The sequence below is a fragment of the Salvelinus fontinalis genome, chromosome 10, assembly GCF_029448725.1.
Source record: "Salvelinus fontinalis isolate EN_2023a chromosome 10, ASM2944872v1, whole genome shotgun sequence".
Lineage (NCBI taxonomy): Eukaryota > Metazoa > Chordata > Actinopteri > Salmoniformes > Salmonidae > Salvelinus > Salvelinus fontinalis.
Window position 1 is genome coordinate 37,685,544 of NC_074674.1, and position 20,048 is coordinate 37,705,591.

At 43.5% G+C, this 20,048-nt stretch overlaps 1 protein-coding gene across 5 annotated transcripts in view; it reads left to right on the top strand.

Moving 5' to 3' along the window:
* The window catches only part of LOC129864123 (astrotactin-2-like), a 485,619-nt gene that overhangs the window by 427,101 nt on the left and 38,470 nt on the right, over positions 1–20,048 (top strand). For all 5 annotated transcript variants that reach the window (XM_055936743.1, XM_055936745.1, XM_055936746.1 and 2 more), the window contains one exon: positions 18,262–18,403. In XM_055936743.1, coding sequence (XP_055792718.1) covers positions 18,262–18,403 — 142 coding nt within the window. The remainder of the gene's footprint in view (positions 1–18,261; positions 18,404–20,048) is intronic.

The window sequence follows — 20,048 nt, forward strand, 5'->3', positions numbered from 1 at the left end:
TTGAAACTGCACTGTTGGTAAGGGGCTCGTAAGTAAGCATTTCACTGTAAGGTTGTATTCGGCGCATGTGCCTAATAACATTTGATTTGATTTGAATAACACTGTGAAATTTAGAAAATTATGGCAATGCCCTTTTAGTGAAAGAGCTGTTTGAAAAGACCTGCCTGAAATGTCAGCCTGTTTTGGTGGGATGGAGATTTGGCCTGCCTGGAGACTTCACAGGCTTGTCAATTAGTTACAGGACCTTTCTGCCAATAACAGCTAGTTTTCAGTTTCCCCTTCTCCACTCAGACCACTCCCAGATAGTCCTCGCAAAATCCTTGCTTGAGAAGTTGTTATTTTATAAGAAGCTATTTTTTTGGTTCTGTTTGACCATTTTAATTGAAATAAATTACAGTAAGGTGCTTAATTGTTACCCATAAATATTTTGATATGGAAATAAAAATGCTTGCATTGTACTGATAATTATAAATTATAACATCGGGATCCATCGTTTTGCCATTTACAATGATGGTTAGCTGGGCTCTTTCTGCGGGAATGTAGGGAGCTAGTCTACAGCGACCATGACAGAGCTGGCTTTCTCTTGCTTTTCCTTTTAGCCTCTCCAGAGAGCTTTTAATCAATGAGTTAGTGTCGAATGAAGGCAGCAGCGGCTCAAATCTCTGGGTTGCAGCCATAATGGTGATTGTGTCCTGGGTAATGAATTGAATAGACCCAGTGATGTCAGATTAGCAAATGGCCTTTTGAAATTCAGACCTATGGGTTCAGCCTATGTTGGAGCTCTCTCCCTCCTTTTCTCCATATTTCTCTCTCTCTACCCCTCCCTGTTTCTTTCCCCCGACTAGCCCACTCTTGTTCAGCTCTTATTCGAAAGGTCATCCTGTAATTTTTTACTTTGTCAATGGGCATATTTAGCAATGAGAGAGAGAGACGAGGGAGAGAGGGAGAGAGAACTCTGAAATAAATTACATCCATGCAGCTCAAGGTTTAGGAATGATATTCCAGTCATTTTGATTTTTCTAATGGCCTTTTTGCTGTTATATTAACAACCATAAATACCCTTTAAAAACACACCATGAACTGTATAAAAACATCTTCAGTGAGAGTCATTGATTATATATTTTTTGTAACGGCAACATGTATCAATTCCTGTCTTTTCCAAAATCGTAAAGAGTAACAGATGAATGTATGCTGTTTGGTTTAGCTTAGAATCTGGCCGACATCACCTTATTTTTGTCAAAACACAAGTATTGTTGCTACCTTTGCCATGTCTGCGTTACTCATGTTTGGATGAGAGAGGGAAAGGGGAAGTCTCCTAATCTTTTCTTCTTTTCAAGTGTTTTTTCATCCTTTCACTTTTAAGCTCCTTGTTTGTACTTTCTTTGCAGTGGTTTTTGGGGCCCACTTCAGGTTGTTTTTAGGGCTTCTGGTGGTTGTGGCTTGGCCCTGTACATGGGAAGTATTAGGTGGGTTGGAGCTTACGTCTTAGAGAACATTCTTTAAGGCCCCACACCAAGTGTTCCTTTTTTCAACCCCATATCTGTGAGGTCTCGTTTGTCTCCGACTTGACACGGTCTAACTGTTGAAACAACACTCATGCTAGGCAATTGCAGTGCTTCTGCAGTGTGTGTGTGTGTGTGTGTGTGTGTGTGTGTGTGTGTGTGTGTGTGTGTGTGTGTGTGTGTGTGTGTGTGTGTGTGTGTGTGTGTGTGTGTGTGTGTGTGTGTGACCATGTGTGACCATGTGTGCACAGGTGTGTGTGTGTGGGAATCTGTGTGCGTATATGCAGTGTATTTGCCAGCATGTTGCATGCCTGTTTTAGGGGGTATGCATTTTGTAATCAGACTATATAGCAGAGATTTCCTTTGTGTTTCTAACTAGATTAAGAAACACAAAAATGTCTCCTTTGTTTTCATTTTAGCCCTCCATCTCTCCTTGGTGTTTTGAGCGATTCCCATTACACACTGTTTCAACAATAAATACTGCATCCTTCTGCCAATGTGTTTCTCTCGCTCAGCAAGACACTCCAAAGATTTTGTATTCACCTCCAAAGAGGGCTGCACTCTATCTCTTTCAGACATCTCCTCAGCGTGATTAGAAAAATATGGAGAATTATGTTCAACTTGACCTTTTTTGGAGTACCATTCATCCTACTGAGACCCGTTCCCATTTCCCAGGGTTCCTGCCTCCTCTCACCTCCCTCCTTAAATATCATAAGTTGATCCCAAGTTGATCTCCCCCAATACCAAGTGTTTTATCCATTCTGTTTTTTTCCTCATTTTAGTATCACTTTGGCCACAAACAGTTGACTGTGTTGTGGCATTTCAATGTACTTTTTTTTCAGGACTGGGCAGAAGGCATAATTTTGTTGTGTCTTTACCGCCTTCTCCTCCTCATCTTTTCTCCTGTGGTCAGGTCTGTCTCTCCTTTTTTATGTCTTGTAAGTGAATGTGTGTGACAGTGAGTGTGGGCAAAGCAATGGGGGAGTGGTGTGTATCTGTGTGTGCATGCGTGCCTTTCAGGGGTGTGAGTTGGGGAAGACAGAGAGAAGAAGCTGCCCAGACGTGGAACTGACGGAAGGAGAGAGACAGAGAGAGGGGAGAGAAAGAGCGAGAGAGCGGGAGAGAGAGCGAGAGAGAGAGAAAGGGAGAGAAAGAGAGAATTAAATTCAGCATATATAGACAGGCTGTGATATGGACTTGACTCTTAGCCTGTCTAAGAACACCTTTGGGTAAGAACCCAATTATGTTTTCCCTCTTGTTTTAACTAAGAGGCTCGCAAGCCCAAATATATGATGGCGCTCCATGCTGACCAGATGGGTGTCCTGTGGTGAAGGTTTGACTGCTCCAGAGGTAGCTGGTTATTTAATGGTCCCACATTGGAGGTCCATGCAAAGAGCCCATTCTTCTGCAAGGCAGGTTAGGTGAGGGAACAATGCTAGGACAGTATCTCTCTTGCAGGGTCTGCTACGGCCTAGCTCTGCTCAACTAGTTTGACAAAGACAAATGCCATTGGGATAAATGTATCATAGGTTTCGATAGGCAATCATTTTTTGCTTGTACAGTTTTGCAGTATGCCAGATTAAAGCATTACAATCAATTTTATAAAACAAGACTCACAGAAAGGGGAATATAACGTTGTAATATGAATGTTAAGCTAATAAAATGGTATCAAAACCAGTCTTGCATTGAAATGTGTACTGTCTATGTAACATGGTACATAGTATATGGAATCCAATATAACAAAAAGTGGTGAGTCACCCCAGAAACTCATTGATCAGGGTGAACTGGAGGAGAGATGCATGTGAGGGCGCCCTGACATGTCAGAACACTCTCGCATGTTTCTCTCTCGCTCTCTCTCTCTCTCTCTCCATTTCTCTTTCTTCCTCCTTTGCTCTCCCCTCTTCTCTCCTCAGCCCTCACTCTCTCTGGACCTTATCGCTGGATTACTCAAGACAGCCTGTGCCAAGGATTTTGAGTGGGAGTAGGGTAGTCCAGGTCCTAGTTCTGTGGTCAGTCACTGTGGCCCCTGCATGGGCTGTGGGGGTCCCTGGTGGCCTCCAGTCAGTGGGAGAGGTTAGGAGTGCTTGGCTCTCTGCCCCAGGCTGAGAGCCCTGGAGGGGCTGTTCGCTGTGCGATGGCTGACCAAGCCTCACTGCACATAAATCAAACAGGCCATGCTAGGCTCTCTCTGCTAAACTGTATTAGGCTGCTCTAGTCTTTATTACCTGGGGCTTACTCAGGAGAGGAGAGGAGAGGAGAGGAGAGGAGAGGAGAGGAGAGGAGAAGAGAGGAGAAGAGAAGAGGAAGGTTGTGATAATGCTTACCGCAGATGCCTTCACTGTAAACTGTTTCAAATTCTTTATCTCTGTTTCTCACTGTCTTCAATCCCTCACTCCAGTTTCTAACCTTTATCATGTCTCTCTTTTATCCCTCTCTTTCTCTCATTTGTAATGGGCCCAGAAGGCCAGTACTGTATACTGTACAGACCCAAACCTCCATCTTTACCTGCTGTCTTGTATATGTCCGACCACCACCATGGGACAGACAGGGCTGCAGGAGAGTTTTGTAGATGCCAGTCCATATAGCTTAGTTTGGGTCAACTTTCAGTTAATATCATTGCAGGGCGTTCGTTCCCACTCGGGTTAACTGCAGTGTACTAGCTACTCGAAATAACGTCATTGCAATCCACGTAGATCTTCAAAGGATCTCTTGCACTATGCTGGTCTTTACTGGCAGTTTTCTGTGAAAGGCCACAACGTTCTGAAGGGATGGGCGAAATCCTTTGGTACACAGGGCATATTTCCAGGCCACCATGTGATGACGGGAGTGTATTTTTTCTTGTGGTCTCTAATGAATGTGAAATCGTTGGGCGTCCCTGAGCCCCCGCATTGATCTTAAGTGAAATGAAAACCAACACGTTGTCTGAAAGCATTTAAACCGGCAGAGAACCAACGTAGGGTTATCTTGCCAGTACAGATGAAAGAGGGAGCCTCTTGGACACTGGGGAAAAGTGTCTGTGGCTGCATCAGCATAAGTGAATGGAAACTCTCTGACTGATTAGTATAATAAACAGCAAAGTCAGGGAAATCGAGAGGGTGAGGGGTTTGCCTCTTCATCAACAACAAATGGTGTACTGACTCAAGCGCAGTCTCGACCCATTGTTCATCCGTTTTGGAATACCTGATGGTGAAATGCCAACCTTTTACCTCCCGAGGGAGTTTTCAGCTGTTATCTTGACTGTTGTATACGTTCTACCTCAGGACAAGAAATATAACAAGCTGGCACTTAAACAACTGTACGAGGCTAGAAACAACCAGGACTGCTTTGCTAGGGATGATTGGTATATGTTCCAAGACTCCGCCGATAACATTGATGAGCTAGATTCCTCCGTCACCGGCTTCATAAGGAAATGCATTGGCGACGTTGTACCCACAGTGAAGGTTGGCGCTTCCCCAATCAAAATCCCTGGATTAACACAGAGTTTGGCGCTAAGCTAAAGGACAGGACTATTGCAGACAACCCAGAGGCTACGGTTGAGGACAGGCACCAGCACCAGAAGTCCCACTACGACCTCTGTAGAGTCATCAAACGAGCAAAAGAACAATATAGGAATAAGGTAGAATCATACTACATAGGCTCCGACGCCTGCAGCATGTGGATGGGGCTATAGTCCATTACAGCTTACGAAGGAAGACCCAGCCGTGAGCCGCCCAATGATGCTTCTCTTCCAGACAAACTCAATGCATTTTATGCACGCTTTGATAATAACACCACCGTACCGTGTGTGAGGACCCCCACCGACTCAACAGATCCATAGACAACGCAATCTTAATTGCACTCCACACTGCCCTCACCCACCTACAGTGGCAAGAAAAATAATGTGAACCCTTTGGAAATACCTGGATTTCTGCATAAATTGGTCATATAATTTGATCTGATCTTCATCCAGGTCACAACAATAGACAAACACAGTCTGCTTAAACTAATAAGACACAAACATGGATTTAATAACTGGTTGACCCTCCTTTGGCAGCAATAATCTCAACCAAATGTTTTCTGTAGTCAGGAGTAATTTTGGACCATTCCTCTTTACAAAACTGTTTCAGTTCAGCAATATTCTTGGGTTATCTGGTGTGAACTGCTCTCTTGAGGTCATGCCACAGCATCTCAATCGGGTTGAGGTCAGGACTCTGACCGGGCCACTCCAGAAAGTGTATTTTCTTCTGTTGAAGCCATTCTGTTGTTGATTTACTTCTGTGATTTAGATCGTTGTCCTGTTGCATCACCCAACTTCTGTTGAGCTTCAGTTGGCAGACAGATAGCCTAACATTCTCCTGCAAAATGTCTTGAACACCATTCTTGTTTAGTGTTTTACGTATCGTAGACTCTTCAACAGAGATGTTAGCATGTTCCAGAGATTTCTGTAAGTCTTTAGGTGACACTCTAGGATTCTTCTTAACCTCATTGAGCATTCTGCGCTCATCTCTTGCAGTCATCTTTGCAGGACGGCAACTCCTAGGGAGAGTAGCAACAGTGCTGAACTTTTTCAGTTTAAATACAATTTGTCTTACTGTGGACTGATGAACATCAAGGCTTTTAGAGATACTTTTGTAACCCTTTCCAGCTTTATGCAAGTCAACAATTCTTAATCTTAGGTCTTCTGAGATCTCTTTTGTTCAAGGCATGGTTCACATTAGGAAAGGCTTCTTGTGAGTGTTTTTTATAGGGCAAGGCAGCTCTAACCAACATCTCCAATCTCGTCTCATTGATTGGACTCCAGATAAGCTGACTTTTGACTCCAATTAGCTTTTGGAGGTCATTAGCCTAGGGGTTCACATACTTTCTCCAACCTTCACTGTGAATGTTTAAATAATGTATTCAATATAGACAAGAAAATACAATAATTTGTGTGTTATTAGTTTAAGCACACTATGTTTGTCTATTGTTGTGACTTAGATGAAGATCAGATCACATTTGATGACCAATTTATGCAGAAATCCGGGTAATTCCAAAGGGTTCACATACTTTTTCTTGCCACTGTAGATAAGAAGAATACCTATGTGAGAATGCTGCTCATTGATTACAGCTCAGTGTTCAATACCATTTGTCCTCCAAGTCCGTCACCAAGCTTAGGACCCTGGGACAAAACACTTCCTTCTACAACTGGATACCGGAATTCTTGACGGGCCGACCCGAAGTGGTGAGGGCAGGCAACATCAACTCCGACACGCTGACCCTCAACACGGAGGCCCCACAAGGGTGTGTGCTTAGTCCCCTCCTGTAGTCCCTGATGTTGCTAGGTTTGATCACTGGCGACGATGAGACAGCCTACAGGGAGGAGGTCAGTGACCTGGCAGGGACAACAACCTCTCCCCCAATGTCAGTAAAACCAAGGAGCTGATCATGGACTACAGGAAACATGGGGGAGAGGCGAGCATGTCCCCATCCATCCACATCGACGGGGCTGCAGTGGAGCTGGTCTAGAGCTTCAAAATGGTCCACTAACACACCCACAGTTGTGAAGAAGGCGTGACAGCGCCTCTTCCCCCTCAGGAAGTTGAAAAGATTTGGCATGGGCCTTGAAATCCTCAAAACATTCTACAGCTGCACCATTGAGAGCATCTTGACTGGCTGCATCACTGCTTGGTATGGAAACAGCAACGCCCTCGATCGCATGCCGCTACAGAGTGTGGTGCGGACAGCCCAGTACATCACTGGGGCCGAGCTCCCTGCCATCCAGGATCTCTATATCAGGTGGCGTGAAAGGATGCCACCCGAAAATCATTAGACTCCAGCCACCCAAGCCATATACTGTTCTCTCTGCCATGTAGTCATGGCTCTATGTAGTACTATGCGCTTCACATAGTCTGTTCTGGACTTGAGGATTGTGAAGAGTCCTCTGGTGGCATGTCTTGTGGGGTATGCATGGGTGTCCGAGCTGTGTGCTTGTAGTTTAAACAGACAGCTCGGTACATTCAGCTTGTCAACACTTCTTAAAAAAACAAGTAGTGATGAAGTCAGTTTCTCTTCTACTTTGTGCCATGAGAGATTGACATGCATATCATTAATGTTAGCTCCCCTTGTACTTTTAAGGGCCAACCTTAGGGTGTCTTGGAGAGAGGGACAGACATGAGTGAGAGACAACTGGGCCAAGCCCCAGAAATGCTGTCTGTCTGTTTAATCAGACAGACACATTGCAAAACTTTTACACACTTAGGAGGACGCTACTCAAGCAAATCCTGCATCCCGGTTCTCCGGTTAGGGTGAAACATTTATCTTATACTGCAAGAACATGTTTTAGCGCATAATAAAGGCGTTTTGCAACGTGACACCAATAGGAAATGTGTGTTAACTCCAACATGCGCTCACCTAAAATGATAAACACAATTTAAGAGAATTCCAGAAATTTTCCAAATTCAAGAAAGTTACCGAAAATGTGAAGTTCAAGAGAATTTCCAGAGCTGTTTAAACCACACATGACTGAACAAGCATCGACTCCCTATTTGTCTTTATAGTCACAGTACTACTCTAGTTTGGACTCCCCTCTCCTCCGCTTTGGGAAGAAAAAGTTAATGAGTGAACCCAACGACCCCAGGGCACACACACCACACCGACCGAGGAGGCACACACAGCGAGCTAATAGCTAGAGCAATTATATTCTGCCTGCATTGAACAGTGTAATTGAAATGATATGTCAGGCAGGCTCCGCTCTCTGAAGAGGAGGTCTGGCCTTCCAACACAAAGCAGCAGGCTACCATGCACCACACCCTCACCCACATACAGTAGGGACAAATAAGATCAAATTGGTGGGATAGGGGGAGTCAGAAAGTGGGGGGAACTGAAATGTTTCCAGTCTCCCGGTCCGTACTCCTCCATTCTCCCTCACGTTCCCCAGTGATGACTTGTTCCTCTCTCTGCTTACTTTAAGGAGAAGTCACATGTCATTTGTCATGAGGTTTTAATCACCATGTAAACTGGAGATCACGCAATATGGTTTACCCCGTAATAGAGTTTTGGCTGGCCTAAACTTTGCTAGCTGTGCCTGGTTTCGCCTTGGTATTGACAGCCAGGTTGACAGGGAGCAGACCAGAGCCCCTCTGGAGGCACAGAGCTAATCCCAGAGCTAGGTTTGGGCGGTATCCAGATTGTCACACCTTCATACCGACCTTGTGCCATCTCGAGATATTCGGTAATACTGGCACTGAACACAAGGGTCACTTATTTTCAAACCCCACTGAACCTCTCTAATCTGATGGTTAGCAATGCTAACAAGTACATGCACAATCCCATGGCAAATGCTAGCTAACTGCTAATGAACACATTTGAGAACTTTTTATAGTCTCTGACAAACTATTTGCAGGAAAGACATCTCAGCTCATAAAGTTATACAAGTAACTCAGAAATGCTATGCACAAAATACATATTAGACAGCAAGGCTCTTGATCCAGAAGGGGTGCTCTGCTGTTAACAAGAGAAGTTTGATTTAGCAAAAAGCTAACCACTTAGCTAGATAACTATCTACTAAATTAGCAAACCAAATGCACAACTGCAGAGCATTTAGCACATTTTAGACTGTTCATTAAATAGTCATAAGATATTTTGCAGGAAAACATTAGTTGTGAATTCCATTTTCACCTGGCACGTGCTGCACAACAGTGAGTGACTTACAAGGCTCTGGTCTCTCATTGTTGTGTGTTTGTAAACAAACACCATGTGACTAGAGACTACCGGTAAGCTTCATAATGAAAGATAATGTGACAGGTGAAATGGGGAATGCAATATGCTTTATTTCCTAATGTATTGCACAAGTTGACTGCAGATATTTCCTTAAAAAGGAGTGCGGTGAAGCAGGTCATGTTTCGGAGGACACACCTTCGCCTCTCCAGAGCCAGTTGGGGAGTTGCAGCAATGAGACAAGATCGAAATAATTTTTTGTAAAATACAAAAAATAATACATAAAAAATTACCTTCAAATGTATTAAAAAACTTCACAGAAATACAGTACCAGTAAAAAGTGTGGACACATCTACTCATTCAAGACTTTATTATTTATTTTACTATTTTCTACATTGTAGAATAATAGTGAAGATATAAAAACTAAGAAATAACACATATGGAATTGTGTAGTAACCAAAAAAGTGTTAAGCAAACGAAAATATATTTTATATTCTTCAAAGTCGCCACCCTTTGGCTTGATTTTTTTTTAACCTTTATTTAACTAGGCAAGAACAAATTGTTATTTACAATGACGGCCTACCGGGGAACAGTGTGTTAACTGCCTTGTTCAGGGGCGGAACGACAGATTTTTACCTTGTCAGGTCAGGGATTCGATCCAGCAACCTTTCTGTTACTGGCCTAACGCTCTAAACACTAGGCTACCTGCCACCCCAAATGACAGCTTTGCACACTCTTTGCACATCCAGCCACTTGTGACTGAAGGAAAGGCCTAATATTGTTTAGTTGCCTTCCAAAGGCAGATCCACTGTCACGTGACAGGAGTGTGGAAGGAGTGTTTTGGCAATGGGGGCCAAATGAATTAAGTTTCCTTCTTAACAGGTTCCATAATCATCAGTGCCTTATTATTCCTGTCCTGAGCTGTTTTGGACTTATATTTGTGTGTATTGTCAGAGGTGAATTCAGTGTGTCTTGGAGGGCAGGCCACATAATTCCCATGTCTGTGACCCAGACATACTGTAATGCCTGACCAGAATATGTAACACACACACACCCTTAAAGACCCACTGCTTCCAAAGCCACCTTACTCAGAGAGATGGGAGCCCTCCCTAAGTCCCTCCCTCCCTTGTATAGGTTACATACTCTCCCTCTTAGCTGCTGTGTTCTCTCTCCCTGTGCAGTATCCCTTCTATACAGGCACTTTAGAACCATCCCTGGCTGTGTGTGTCTATGAGGGAGTGTAAGTGAGTATCTCTGTGTTTTAGTGTTACCATCTGTGAGTGTGAGAAGGAGAAAGTGCAAGTGTGACTTTCGAGTGGTGTATCCATCTGAGTGTGTGCTTGCGTGTGAGTGTGTATCCAGCTACGCTTGAGTGTGTATCCCTCTGTGTGTGTATGCCTGCATGTGTGTGTGCGTGCGGTATGTGCGATTGTAGGCTCACAGGAAAGCGAGGTTCCCCCTCCCTTGTGGTGTGGTGTGGTGCTGCCTGCTTTTCGCACCCCCGTCGCGGAACCCCACAGGACTGGAATAAAAAGCAGCAGCGGTGCGTAACCGTGCTGGCAGCCCGCCGCCAACCTACCCCTCCCCTACACTCCTCCTCCATCCCACTTTCCCTCCCATCTCCACCTCTCCTTCTCCCTCTGCCCCTTCCCTCTCTGCACAGCGCTGAATGAATGAAGGCAGGCAGGAGCGCTCGTGCTGCGCTCTGTACTTTCTCGTACAGTGGGCTGACAGCAAAGTTTTGGCAGGGCTGAGGTGTTACCTAAAAGGGGTGAGCTAAGGTAAACGAGGCCCCTGCCAGCGCCAGGCTAGCTACTCACAGAGGCAGGGGAGAAACCAAGAGGGTAAAGGGGGTAAAGGAAAGGCGGCTAGGGATGGGTATAGAGAAAGAGGATGGGTCTAGGGCTGGGGAAGGGGTTATAGGCTGAGTCTTAGGCAGGATTAGAGGCCAGGTTTAGGGCTGGGGCTATTAGGTTGTTCATTGTTAGGCTGCATATAGGAAGGGCCTGAGATTGTGCATAAGGCGGGGGGACAGTGTCTCAGGCTGATGAAAGAGGTAGATTTTTGAACAGGACAATTTACATTGGGGCTGGGTAAGGTGCTGCAGCTGTTAAGATGTGTCACTACCAGTAGCAGGGAGAAGGGGTGTTAAGGTACTTTGAATGGGCCCATACAAACATATCTGGTCTCTCTTTTTTTCTCTTGTCCTCCTGTTTCCCTGGTTATCTGCTGAAGAGTCTAAAGATAAACTGCTGTTCCTGACCAGTCATTAGAGAGCAATGTCCTCAGAGAGAGATGATGATTTTACCAGACATGAAAACGTATCATTGTTTGTGTATTATTAGTTTAAGCAGACTGTGTTTGTCTATTGTTGTGACCTGGATGAAGATCAGATCAAATTATATGACCAATTTATCTAGAAATCCATGTATTTCCAAAGGGTTCACATACTTTTTCTTGCCACTGTATGTGTACATTTATTTTGCAACGCAACAGACACAACAGACCGGTGTGGTCTGCATCTTAGGGCTCCTGTGAGATGAACACAGTGGAGGACGGAGTGGCCCAACGTTTTTTCCAGGTCATTTCAACAAAACAATTCAATGTGATGGCATTAAATCAACGTGGAAATTGGATTTGAAAAAAGTCATCAACGTATGGGAATTTTGTCTTTTTCTCACCTAACTTTAAACCTAAATCCAATGTCATAGTTACTTTTTTGATTGATTTCACTTTTGAATTCAGGTTAGTTGACAACTCAACCAAATGTAAATCAACGTCTGTGCCCAGTGGGGAATGTGTGTGTGTGTGTTTGTGTGTGTGTGTGCGTGCGTGCATGTGTGTGTGTAAGGGTGTGTGCGCGTGCCTGTGTTTGTACATGTGTGTTTGTGCACGCGTGCGTGTGTTTGTGGCGGTTAGCCTCAGTGCAGTGAGCTCTCACTCTCTCTGGTGGTGTTCAGTATTTTGTGAGTGGACAGGACAGCCATGGGTGGGCAGGCTGGCTGAGAGACAGGAGCGTGAGCCCTGCTGTTTGTCTTTGGCCTTTTTGAAACTCACAATTATGTGATAATTACACATCTATAAATGGATATCCTTGATCTAGACTGCACCAAGTCACGCATCAGCCCCTGATTTATTCTGATTATCAAAACATACAAAGACATCATTCCTTCACAGACCACATCCAGAAACATTAAACTTCCGACTTTTCTCTCTCCCTCCTCCCCCCTTTGCCCTTCGACCTTCCTTTTCTGCGCTGCGTCTCTTTCTACTTTTAGCCTGCATGAAGCAGCAGATTTATGGCGTGTCCGGGGCATTCCTTTCATAGTCGTGCCATTGAAAGGGAAGAATAGACTGGAAAGGCATTCTGAGGCATGCTGTATTGGGGCAAGAGTCAATGTTAAATACATCATTATGGTTTGTTTATGCTAAAGATCAAGTGTTCTGATAGGGACAATTTACTGTTTCACAATTTTTTATTTCACCTTTATTTAACCAGGTAGGCTAGTTGAGAACAAGTTCTCATTTGCAACTGCGACCTGGCCAAGAGAAAGCATAGCAGTGTGAACAGACAACAACACAGAGTTACACATGGAGTAAGCAATAAACAAGTCAATAACATGGTAGAAAAAAGAGAATCTATATACAATGTGTGCAAAAGGCATGAGGTAGGCAATAAATCGAATAATTACAATTTAGCAGATTAACACTGGAGTGATAAATCATCAGATGATCATGTGCAAGAAGAGATACTGGTGTGCAAAAGAGCAGAAAAGTAAATAAATAAAAGCAGTATGGGGGTGAGGTAGGTAAATTGGGTGGGTAGTTTACAGATGGACTATGTACAGCTGCAGCGATCGGTTAGCTGCTCGGATAGCAGATTTTTAAAGTTGTTGAGGGAGATAAAAGTCTCCAACTTCAGAGATTTTTGCAATTCGTTCCAGTCGCAGGCAGCAGAGAACTGGAAGGAAAGGCGTCCAAATGAGGTTTTGGCTTTAGGGATGATCAGTGAGATGCACCTGCTGGAGCGCGTGCTACGGGTGGGTGTAGCCATCGTGACCAGTGAACTGAGATAAGGTGGCACTTTACCTAGCATAGCCTTGTAGATGACCTGGAGCCAGTGGGTCTGACGACGAACATGTAGCGAGGGCCAGCCGACTAGGGCATACAGGTCGCAGTGGTGGGTCGTATAAGGTGCTTTAGTAACAAAACGGATGGCACTGTGATAAACTGCATCCAGTTTGCTGAGTAGAGTATTGGAAGCTAATTCATTTGACTGTTAGCATACTTGGCTTTCGGAATATGCTAACTGCGAGGAAAGGTAAACCTGAACGCTTCCCTAATCCTGCCTTGTTATTGCTTTTGTAAAACGTTAAAAAAAAATGTCTGAAAAATGTAACATTCTAGCTAGGCTAAGACATTCTAAAACACATTCTATCCCATTGAACATCACCAAATCATTCTTCCAGTTTATGGTAGCCCCTAATGACACATTGTCATTGCTTCGCTCGCATCGCAATTAACTGTTAACGCGAAACAGATGGCCTACCATAACAGTGTAGACGAACTAATGAAAAAGCACAAAAGAACAACAACAAGAAAAAATATTAAAGAGATAAGCAATTAAATGAGAGGAAAACGGTGAATGAAGAGCTGGGCCTGGTTTCCCAAAAGCGATGGAACTTAGGCTTCCGTGTGTTTTAATGATGCATCTTTCCTACCACTGTCGAGTATGTAACATGCATTTCCAAAAACACCACACAGACAGAACGTTTGCTATGTGCGTCGTTGAGGCATCGAAAGGATCGAAAGAAGAAAGCACTACTTTTGGATCAGTGTTCTCCCTTTACAATCTCACCTTAAAACTTCTAATGGCTGCAGTCCCGGTAACGGGACCGATATGACAACAGCCAGTCCAAGTGCAGGGCGCCAAATTCAAAAAACAGAAATCTCATAATTAAAATTCCTCAGACATTCATGTGTCTTATATCATTTTAAAGGTAATCTTGTTGTTAATCCCACCAAAGTGTCCGATTTCAAATAGGCTTTTCAGCGAAAGCACTACAAACGATTATGTTAGGTCACCACAAAACCACAATAATCACAGCCATTTTTCCCAGCTAAAGATAGCTTCACAAAAACCAGAATAGAGATAAAATGAATCACTAACCTTTGATTATTTTCATCAGATGACACTCATAGGACTTCATGTTACACAATACATGCATGTTTTGTTTGATTAAATTCATATTTAAATAAAACAATCTGAGTTTACATTGAGGCTACAAGATTCACTAAATGTAAATACATCAAGTGACTTTGCATAGCCCATCGTTTCAACAGAAATACTCATCATAAATATAGATGATAATACAAGTTATACAGATTGAATTATAGATATACCTCTCCTTAATGCAACCACTATGTCAGATTTCAAAAAAACTTTACGGAAAAAGTTATGCACGCTATAATCTGAGACGGCGCTCAAAAACAGCATACCACAGCTGCAAAGATGGCGTCACTATAAACAATAAAATAATAATGATGATAAATATGATGATGATAAATATGATAAATATTCCATTACCTTTGATGATCTAGATCAGAAAGCACACCAGGAATCCCAGGTCCACAATAAATGTTTGTTTTGTTCTAGAAAATCCGTTATTTATGTCCAAATACCTTCTTTTGTTAGCGCGTCTGGTTTACATATCCAAACGCTAATTCTGGTCAGCGTTGTATCGGACAAAAACTTGTGAAATGTGATATTACCGGTCGAAGAAACATTTCAAACTAAGTACTGAATCAATCATTAGGATGTTTTTAACATATCGCTTCAATAAAGTTCCAACCGGAGTATTCGATCTTGTCTGCGTGAGTAATGGAACGTCTGTGTCTTGCATGAAGAAAAGGCATGATCAGGAAATGGCTGCTTGATGGACACCTGACTGATTCTGCTCTCATTCTCTCCCACAACATCATAGAAGTCTCATTGGAATTTCTATTGATGGTTGAAATCTAGTGGAACCCCTAGGCAGTGCAACATCATTCATAACTCAAGTGGATTTCTTAAGGGACTCTGGTGAATACAGACAAGCTCAGATTTCTGACTTCCTGTTTTGATTTCAACTCAGGATTTTGCCTGCCAATATGAGTTCTGTTAATCTCACAGACATAATTCAAACAGTTTTAGAAACTTTAGAGTGTTTTCTATCCAATACTAATAATAATATGCAAATATTAGGAACTATGACTGAGGAGCAGGCCGTTTGATATGGGCACCTTTCATCTAAGCTACTCAATACTGCCCCTTCAGCCATAAGAAGTTAACATTCAAATTATTCCACAATACTGATGATAGATCAGCTCCTAGAGCGATATCCCCTGTGGCTACAAATATTGAGGTGGCTTATTCCATTGCTTACCCTTGTAATGGTCTGGGTGTAGCTGGTGCAGAGGAGTCAGGCGCAGGACAGCAGAGATGAGTAACACAAGGAACTTTACTCAAATATTCCAATAACATGTCGTAATACCGAGCCCACAATAACGGACCGAACATACATAAAACAATCACGCACAAAAACCATGGGGAAAACAGAGGGTTAAATAATGAACATGTAATTGGGGAATTGAAACCAGGTGTGTAAAACAAAGACAAAACAAATGGAAAATGAAAAGTGGATCGGCGATGGCTAGAAGGCCAGTGACATCGACCGCCGAACGCCGCCCGAACAAGGAGAAGAACCGACTTTGGCGGAAGTCGTGACAGTACCCCCCCCTTGAGCCGCGCGTCGACACCGACCTCGGGGACGACCCGGAGGACGAGGCACAGGGCGATCCGGATGGAGACGGTGGAACTCCCGCAGCAACGAAGGGTCCAAAACGTCCTCCACCGTGGTCACAGACCTACAGATAAACAACTTGATTTTGTGTTTAGCTGACATATTCTGTGTATAAAGTGACGTGGAAGGGCAAAAAAAGCATCGAACGACGTACTTAGCTGTGGTCTAATAACGAGTGGTTTCAAGAGTAACTTTAGTAATGATGGTTCTGGGAAACAGCTGGGAGATCTAACGATGCTCCTACGAAAGTTCTAACTATGAACGTAGCCTTAAGATACTTTTGGGAAACGGGGCCCAGATCTGTTCCATAAATCGTGAGCAGCAGCAGCTTGGTGGTATGCGGGCCAAGGCCACACATACGGTGGAATCATAAGGACCATGTTGACTCCGCCTGAAGACGGTGCAGCTGCGACCCCAGGATCAAAGGGACTGCTCGGCTATGCTAAGATGGCTTACCCATACTTACCCATCCCATTCTCCATAAAAACATGGTCAAGCATGTAAACACTTTTACATGGTTTCGGGACAGTAATTTACCGTGTGCCGAGTACCATTCGCTTACAGAGGTCTATGTCATTTTAAGTGTTATTTTTGCCAAGTGCTCTTATTAAACAAGGTATCAGCCTTTATGGACAAAGCCTGTGATGTGTAAGCATAGTGTGTTTGAACTAGTGTCGATGTGCTCTCTTATTTCATTTTTGGTTGGATTAACATGGATTTTTCAAAGAAGGATCTGGCAATGTATTGTTTACTGACTGTTCTGGTGGTCTCCACCAGAGATTGCGTGGATTGTGTTTCTGGGAACATGTCAAATCTTTCATTCGTTCACTTCTTCTTTCCTCCTCTCTTCTGCAACCCTCCTTGCCATCACCTCCTGCCCCACCGGACTTCATTTACTATGAATGTGCAAAGACTGCTTGTATATATGCTTTCATTCACAACATGTGGACTGAATATACGTAAAGTAATTCATCCCGGAGAGGAAATGTACACAAGCATAACATAAACTTTCAAGTAAATCATCAATTATATCGGTGGAGGATCAAGAAAATTCCAAGACAATTCCAGTTAGGCCTATTTCAGCATGTTTCTCAAAAGAGGATTTCAGTCCAGCAGGAAAAACAACCTATAGTGTACTTGTTCTGCTGGCTCTCCTCCTGTGAATAAATAAAGGTTCAATTTGCATTGCATGTTTAGAAAGAGAAAACCTTCGAAATAGTAAACCTGGCACAGGGAGACTCGAAGTATAGGAATGTGTTTGGGAAACCTACTATACACAGACCCCTTTCTGGGAACATGTCAAATCTTTCATTCGTTCACTTCTTTGCTCCTCTCTTTTGCAACCCTCCTTGCCATCACCTCCTGCCCCACCGGACAGACATATTCCCTGTGTTTATAAGTTGGCCTGCATGTCATAAGCTGAAGCTAAGCTCCCTTTACATCTTGTAGAAATCGTTTGAAATCCCCAACATTTTAGAGCTTTTAAACTGTTTCGACAGCTCTCTCTCTTTTCCACCACCCCTCTGAGCGCTGGAAACGGTTTGGTGCATGTCTGAATGAACAAGTGTGTCATTATTTTCCATTAAGCTGACATGAAAGATATTTCACAACTTGTGAACTGGTGTTTGTGAGACACAGGGGTTCTCAGTGAGATATCATTGTAACAGTACCATGTGGCCATAAAGGAGAAAGTCCTGTTTTCTTACAGTTCTATAATGTACCGTGTAGGGCCGACTGCCAGAGGAAGTCTGATTTCATTTTGCCTCAGGGTTTGTGCTGCAGAAATCTTTCCCTCTGGGCTGAGCTGAAGTGAAACTCGGAATGACTTGGAACACAATTAAGCGCCAAGTGGAAGGATCGATGCTGGAAAGAATCTCCCTCTTAAAACTTAATTCATTACTTTTCATTGCACTTGTGTCTGTTTTCTGTTGAAACATGTGCCATGTGACCCAAGGCTAGCTTGGCATGTGTTTGTTTTGTAAAACATATCACGGAAGAACAATAGGTGAGAGTGCATGATAGGACAAAACAGCAGACTTGTGGCCCTTCTGGTAGATTTGGCACTTTATTTAAGAGGAACAGGACATGGGTTCCAATCTGGTCAATGTACAGTAAGTCTATTAACCCTGTGATTGTTTCTCCATCTTTCTCTTCCTCTCCATACATATATTCACTCACTTTCTCTCATTCTACATCTTCTGTCTCTTTCTTTCTCTCTCTCTTTCTCCTCCCATCTCCTGTAGGTGAGGTGTTAAGTCTGGTGGATGACCTGTTCTCAGGTTTGGGTTCGTCCTGTGTGGTGGCGGGTCGGAGGAATGGAGACCATCCTCACTCTGTGCTCTACTCGCTGGTCTTCAAGTGCCTGGAACCCGACAGCCTCTACAAGTAAGATGCCCCAACCTAAAATACTTTGGACATGAGCCCGTATTCATAAAGCCTCTCAGAGTAGGAGTGCTGATCTAGAATCATGTCCCCACTGTCCATGTATTCTTATTCATTATGATCTAAAAGGCAGAACTGATCCTAGATCAGCACTCCTACTCTGAGACGCTTTATTAATACGGGCCCATATTTACTATGGCTTTGCACCATTCCAAGGGTGAAATGAAAAGTAGGCTAAATAACAAGGTAGAAATTAAAGATAAAATAGGAGGAAAGACAGATGTATTCGTTTTTGTTCTGTTGTTCACTTCTCTGTGGTAAGTGTTGCTGTTGCCCTTTACATCAACCTCAGAGACTGAGTCTGTTGAGTTGTCGCCACGTTCAAAACCTTCTCACCTCTACTGTTGTCTTCTTACCTATACATTGTTCTCCTTTTGACTCGTAGCTTGTTCTAACCAAATTGACCATACTTTCATGAGTTCAGAATTCGCCTTACCATAAAAAAAACACATTGTTAACCAGTGGCATTGTTGTAATATTTGCATCTTTCCTAAACAAGAATGACTTGACAAATATCATCCGGCCAGCACCACATACTTTCCCTGAGTGTCTGTACTCCCATTGGCAATGGGACTTATATAGGCCGTGTTTTAATTCCCCCCAGCCAGAACACAGCTGGCTCGTATTAGGCGGGCGGCACATATTTTGGTCTCACCAGGGTGGAAGTGGTGGATGCTAGTATTATTGTTTCCGTAATTGTTCCGTTTGTCATGAGGCCTTTTGCAATGGAGGAAAACGTGGTCATGGTGAATAACGAGCATCACAACCAACCAACCGACCATCGTGGTGTTTGTGTCACACAGAAACTGGAGGAGACTGGAGCCATTGACCAGTTGGTCTGTCTGGTGCTTATAGTCTGGGGCGGTTAGCTAACAGTCAGACAGACAGACCACTCCTAATCCTTCTGTAGACATGACAATTAGTCATAAAGACTCAGAACCATAACACATTAAGCAGCACGGAAGACATGCATGGGGGAAACACACACACACACATACACACACACACACACACACACACACACACACACTGGCAGGTCAATCAGTTGCATGCACACGTCCGAACCCACTGACACATACTAATATGTTCAGCAGTTGAAGCACTCCTTAATTTATGGACAGACATAAGTACAGCCTTGAGTCCCTCACTTAAGAATGTGTGAGGGGTATAGTCAACCCTACATCCCATTAGGGTTAGCAGAGAACACTTTAGGGTTACCATGAACAGCTGTTAGTAAACTTTGCAGGTGTTTCATTTTGCAAAGGGGATTCACTTAGTTGAGTCCTTGTCTTAGGTGAGTATTAATATAGAGTAAAAAGAAAAGCCTATTAGTGGGAAAGTGAAGAGATTAAATTAAATCAGCTATGTCCACATGGAGGCTGAGTCCACATGAATGTTCCATAAGCGGCCCTGCTGCCAATAGAGACTATGCTGTTTATGTTTGTCTGTGGCCCCGGGTAGCCTCGACAGACGCACGCTAAGCATGCCTTTATGAATCCATCATCACAGTTGGAGACTTTTATGTTGCGCTGTTCGGAGGAGATCTCAGAGAGGCAGTAAATGAGTCTTCAGAGGGTCCAGGGGTCTG